This window comes from Trichosurus vulpecula, chromosome 2 (genome assembly GCF_011100635.1).
Source record: "Trichosurus vulpecula isolate mTriVul1 chromosome 2, mTriVul1.pri, whole genome shotgun sequence".
NCBI classification, from domain to species: domain Eukaryota; kingdom Metazoa; phylum Chordata; class Mammalia; order Diprotodontia; family Phalangeridae; genus Trichosurus; species Trichosurus vulpecula.
The window spans coordinates 76,915,245-76,921,244 of NC_050574.1; the positions used below are offsets into that span (position 1 = coordinate 76,915,245).

The 6,000-nt window shown below is 55.4% G+C and overlaps 1 protein-coding gene across 3 annotated transcripts in view; it reads right to left on the reverse strand.

The window, feature by feature from the left end:
- Window positions 1-3,998, reverse strand: part of MAP7D1 (MAP7 domain containing 1) — a 29,725-nt gene extending 25,727 nt beyond the window's left edge. The window contains exon 1 of one of the 3 annotated variants that reach the window (XM_036744489.1): window positions 3,521-3,998. In XM_036744489.1, coding sequence (XP_036600384.1) covers window positions 3,521-3,566 — 46 coding nt within the window. In that variant the 5' untranslated portion in view covers window positions 3,567-3,998. The remainder of the gene's footprint in view (window positions 1-3,520) is intronic. The other 2 variants (XM_036744491.1, XM_036744490.1) reach the window with 2 other exon arrangements.
- Between the last annotated feature and the right edge of the window lie 2,002 nt (window positions 3,999-6,000).

Genomic DNA, 6,000 nt, shown 5'->3' on the forward strand with positions numbered 1-6,000 from the left:
GCTGGCTCCCTTTACCCAGAGGCCCAGCTGGTGCCAGTAGGCATGGCTGCCTGGCCCCCTGAGGCCTTAGGCCAGACCAGATCAGAGGTCTCCTTTCCTAAAAGGCTCTCCAACCTTTTAGCTGGCCCCCAGTACGCCTTAGTTGGTGCCCATGGGGGCTTTCTCCCAGAGAAGGAGACAATAAGCAGAACTACTCCAGCCAGGAATTGGGGAAGTGAGCCAAGCTACCCTACCTTTCTAGGCCTGGAGCTAGCACTGAGCAGGAGGGAACTCTCAGTCCCTTTCTCTTCATTTGCATATGCATGACAGCACATTAGGGGCTCATTAATAGCCTCATTACTGGGACCCATCCGGCCCACATGGCAAGGTTGGGAGAGGAGAAGGGAAAGGAGGAGGGGGAGTGGGAGAGGAAGAATGGAGAAGCCCTGCGCCACCAGGAGACTAAGCCTCAGGGCCTCTCCGTCCCTAAGATTCTACCCAGGGCTCTACCTCATTGTAATCATCGACATTTGCACAACTTTCCTAGCTTAAAACTTCACAAAGGCTTTTAGGTGACCCAGGGTAAAAGTGAGGGCTTGCAAGTGCTTTGCTTAAGTCTGGCAACAACCCCGGGAAGAAGATGCTCTAGGTACTGTTTACCTTTTACCAAGAAGGAAACAGACTTTGAAAGGCTTAGTGACTTAGGGGACCCTCTAGTAAGAGTAAGAGACAGAATTTTAACCCAAGTTTTCCCGAGTACATTGTAAGCTCCTTGAGGGCAAGGACCCTCTTCTGCCTCTTTTTGTATCCCCACTGCTTAGCACAGTGCCCAGCACATAGTAGGTGCTTAATAAATGTTTGTTGATTGACTGACTACAAGCCCAACACTCTATATTCTGGACCATGAATAAGCAGGATTTCTGGGTAGAGATCATTCATTCCATCTGGGGTTCTTCTCTGTGTATCCAAACCAGTTACCTCATCTAGGGCATCCCAGCCTATAGACAGATCTGTCTACCCATCCAAGTCCATTCTGTATAGAGACTAGTCTCCTGACCTGGGTATGCACAACAATCGTTCCATCGAAGGTCCCAAATACACATGACCCCATCCAGAATTCTCCTCTACTCTCTGTAATCAGACAAGTTGTCCCATTCCTCATCAGGGGTTTCCTCTGTCTACAGACGAGGGTCTCCCCTCCATGCAAACTCCATCCAAATCACCGTCTCAAGTCAGTATACAGCTTCAGTAACTTCAGTATACAGACCACTTCCCTCTCCAGTTCCTGTTTCCCATCTGCCAATCTGCCAGGGACCTGTGGTGACTCTTGGGTGCAGGGGGGTTGGGAAAAGGGGGATATCAATGACCCTAGAGAGCCTGCCAAGACCCTGAAGCTCTCTCAAGCTTCATCAGAGCAAAGATCAAAATCCAGTCATCTCAACTGTTACACTTGGGTTCTAAGTCCCAACTACATTACCCCATAGCCACAGACCCTACCCTCCCAATATCCCACACTCTTCCACACCCTAGAACAGAACTAAGCACCCATACTTGAACCATTGGCTGTGGTTGGGAGGTTACAGTGAACACCCACTGGGCATCACAGCAACCCCACCTATCCTGGGATCCCCCACACCCACAGACACTGTTTCATCTTGAGCTTGGGGCCCTGAGGGGGCACAGAGGTGACTGGGATTAGATTCTGACTCCTGGAAGCAAAGTGGGGAAGGTGTGGGAAGCGAGCAAGGCTTAGGCCCACATCTCTACCTCAGTCAGTAAGACAGGGACTCAGGCATCCTGAGCTCCCAGTTCTATAGGTTCTGCCCCCCACCCTTAGAGACATGGGGGTTATATCCTAGAAAAGATTGCTTTTCCTTCCCTCCCCTCAACCAAACCTGTCCCCACTTCCTAGTCACATCCCTCCTTGCTGTAGCCTCAGAACTGGTTATTTGTGGGAGGAGTGGGGTTGGAGGATAGGGGATAATGCTTCTTTTTACCCCAAATCCCAAGAACTTCCTTTCTTGGAGATGGACAGAACCCAGAGGACGTAAACTGAAGCCTTTGCCCCATTCTATAGAGTAGAGAAACCGAGGCCTAAGAGAACTCAGCTTAATGATGCCAGGAAATTTAGGGAAACCAGGCCTGGAAGTAAAAGGGAGAAGTCTTTTGGAGTCAGAAGGGGAAGGAGTTTAAGGTTCTGTTCTGGTCCCATACCCTTCCCCGACCTCAAATTCTGAAATGAGCTTGGAGGCTGAGGAATCAGGCCTCCCCAATACCCTGCAAGAGGCCCAGGGGCCCAGGGCCTAGCCTGGCTCTAAGGGAAGTCAGGGCCCCCTCCCAGCCTCCCGCCCTCGCCCCTAACAATGCCGCCTCCCCCTTCACTCCCCTCCCCTCCCCCAACCCTCGCTTTTATTCTGCCAGTTACTTGGCAGCCACAGTGCAGTCAGGGCCTCCCCCCTCCCCCTCGGCCTCTGCTGCCCCAGCCACCCGCACACTTCGTGGCAGCTGGAGCGATGGGGGAATGGAGGAGGGTAGCAATCTGAATGGGAGGTGGGGTATGTGTGGAGTAAGGACCTAGATCTAGATGGGGGCAGGGGTACTCTCCAGGCTTCCCAGAGGGAGCTTGATGGGGAAGGCTGGTTTCTGATCTGCTAAGTCCCAAGGCCTGACAACTAGGGATCGGGGTGTGGGGGGACAGGGGGGGAGGGAAGGACCTTTCTGGCCAGGATAGGTAGACAGGATAATTCCTTCCTCCACACTATTCCCTGATGTACGGGAACTCATCCCTCCCGAAGAAGAGATTGCGGAGAAGGGGCTTTGCGTCTCCTTCCCAGGAGGCAGCGCCACAAGTTGGAAGAGAAGCAACTCGCCCCCACTTCCACTCTCACCCCCGCCGCTCCATACACAAACCCTGGAGAAGGGGAAGCGGAGGCTGGGCTGAGGAGGCATGTGACGGGGCAGGATTGAGAAGGGGGGGGGGGTGGTCAGGGGAGCACAGAAGCCAGAATAGAGTTCGAGCCGGGCAGGCGCGGCGTGGGGGATGAGGAGTGGTCCTCGGGTGCAGAGAGGTGGGGGTGGGGGATACCCAGCAAAGTCCAGGATCCATTTCCAGGGAGGCGAGCTGAGAATATTTGCGGGTAGCCGGGACGGCGGGTCGGGGGAGAGGCTCTGGGAAAACCAGGCCCTAAATCGGGGGAGAGGCCGGTTCCTGGGCGGGCACATCCCGAAGGCTGCAGCGGCCGAGGCTAGAGGAAGGGAAAGCGACGGCTGCGGCGGCGGCCGGGGGAGGGGGGAGAGGGGGCAGCTGTCAGAAGATGCCAGTGTCCTGGAGCCGCGGCCGCAGCTTTTATTTTTAAAACTCCCCACTCCCCAGCAGTCTCTGGCCGAGATGGGGGCGGGAGGAGGGGGGACGGCTCCACGCCCAGGGCGGGCGCCCCCCACCCCCTTCCCAGGCCTCCGAGCTGCGCAGCCCACCCAGGGCCTCCCTCCCTGCCTCAGCTCACTGCTGGAGCCCCAGCCTCTCGGCAAATCCGGCGGGTACCTTGTGGGGAGCTGGGGTCCGGCTCCTGGTGCTGGCCCTGGTCCATGGCTCCTGTGCGGCGGGGTGGGGTCTGCTCCTCTGCGGAACGCCTTGAGATCTCAGCCGCGGAGGCGGCGCCGGTCGGTGCTCGGTGCTTCCCCCACCCCAGTGGCTTCTGGGGGGATCGGACGGCTCATCCCGCCTTGGCTGCTTTCTTCCTCCTCCTCCTCCTTTTCCTTCTCCTCCTTTTCCTCTTCTAGAGCTCAAGGGGATGGGGTTCACCCACACCTCCAAATGCAAGCGATCACGACCCGGGGGCACCGTGCAGCTGGCGAGGCAGAGATCCGCGGGCGCCGGGCTCGCGGGGCGGGGCGGTGGGGGTGGGGGCGGCGACGGCCTCGACAGCTGCCCAGTCCCAGCCCGGCCCCGGCCACGGCCCCAGAGCTATTGTACAGATTCCCGGCTCCGGCCCTGGTCTCTCAGCTGGCCTGTACCAAGTGTGCCACCAAGGGGAGGGCCAGCCCCCCCCCTTGCGACTCTGCGCAGGTGGGTAGAAGGTGCCAACCTCTACTCCTCCGCCTCTAGCAGGGGAGAAAATACTAAAAGCGCGGGGATCCCTCTTTGCTAGAGAAAAAGAGATCCGCAAGAAGGCTTGGGGAGGGGCCTTTTAGGCCGTCTCTCCCCCGCGAACGTAATTTGGTATCGGCCAGCAGAGCGTGGAGACTATGTAGGGAGAGTTGAGGGAGAAGCTGGTGACTCACCACCCCCGGGAAGGGGGGGGGAGGACGTGTGGGCCCCCAATCCTCCAGCAGACGTGTGAGGTTTGCGGGCCTGGGGTTATAGGACACTACTCCCAGCTCTGAGAAAAAATAAAATCCCAATCGAATATGCCCCCCACCCTTGGACCTAAGCCCAATTGGCTATTGGGGGAAGGGGATACTAGGAGCTCTCCTTCCCCGAGGAGCTGCTTCTCTGCCTGTTGCAGGCTCAGAGCGAGGCTCGAGCAGGGCCCAGAGGCTCAGCTTCCTTAGCCTGAAACCATTTGCACACATCGTTCCCCCAACCCTAAATTACTTAAGTAGTTCAAGGGGTGCCGAGTAAACTCAGGCAGATGCCCTGACCCTCTCCCTTCCCCCCTCCTCCTTCAGTAATTATAACTCTGAAACTTGTAGGCCTATTCAGGGCCACATCTGTCTCTACTCCCAATGGTTTTCCCCCTCCCCCTTCTGACCCTACGGTCTCTGCCTTCCCTCTCCATCAGTATCCCCACCCCCTTCTCCCCAGGCCCACTGAGGAAGCTGGGGCCAGGGACAGGAGCCAAGTCCATCGTCCCAGACATCGGACAGAGTGCAGGAGCTTGCTCAGAAAGGTGGATCGATGGGGTTGCAGGGGACTGGTGAGAGATGGAAGCAAGGGAGGGAGGGAATAAGGGAGGGTAGGGCTTGAGTGGAACGGGGGAATGACCGGATCCTGCCCACTCCTGGCTTTGCCCTTTGTCCCGACCCCAGGAGTTTCAAGTTGCTGGCTCTGTCATTGTCCAGGGATTAGCCCGTGGTCCAGATGTGAAGGCCTCTCTGGGGATCAAGTATTCCCCAATTGTTGTTCCCAGAACTCTGAGCATCTTCTCTGAAGGTCAGTTTCTGGAGGGAGTAGGGGAGCTGGGCCACCCCCACACATCAAGACAATGAGGTCCTGCCTTTGGTAACTTGGAAGGAGGATACCCTCTCTTTTGGGTTCTTTGGAGGTGAGGAAGGGAGCAAAGAGGGAGCATCAGTGACCTAGAGGATGGGCTAAGGGAAAGTAGCCCCTAGTTGAGCTGGGATAGTAAATTCATGGGATGAGGGGAGTGTCAGGAACCTAGATTGAAGATCAAGGCTAGGACCAATCCAACATTAAGACAACAGCAATGACACAGACATTCTTCAAATCAGGATGTCAGAGCTGGAAGGGACCTTAGAAACTATAACACTCCATTTATAGATGAGGACACTGATACACAGAAAGGCGAAGTGTTTTGCCCAAGGTGATAGAGCAAGTCCGTGAGAGAATCAGGACTGGAACTCAGTTCTTCTGACTCTCAGTCAAGTCCAGGACTCTGTTCCTTGTTTCACAGAGTATCCCCTTAGTATAATTATGCCAAGAGTTGAGGAAACAAAAATCTGCATAAGACCCGTCCTGGAATTCATGGACAATCTAGCAGAAAGGGAATCAAACATATGGAGAAAAATATAACTACCTCCCCCTCCCCCTTCTGGAGGTTTTGTCTTGTCTGTTCATCCACAGCCTTCATTGATAGTACCATTGGCCAGAGTGGTCAGGGCAGGCTTCCCAAAGGAGATAGCATCTGAGCTAGGCCTTATAGGACTACAATAAAAATGGATTACATTTCCTTAGACCTTTATAGTTTACAAAGTGAGTGCCTTACAGCAACCCTGTGAGATTTGGAGGAAAAGTATTATTACCCCATTTTACAGAGGAGGAAACTATTAAACATCAAATCA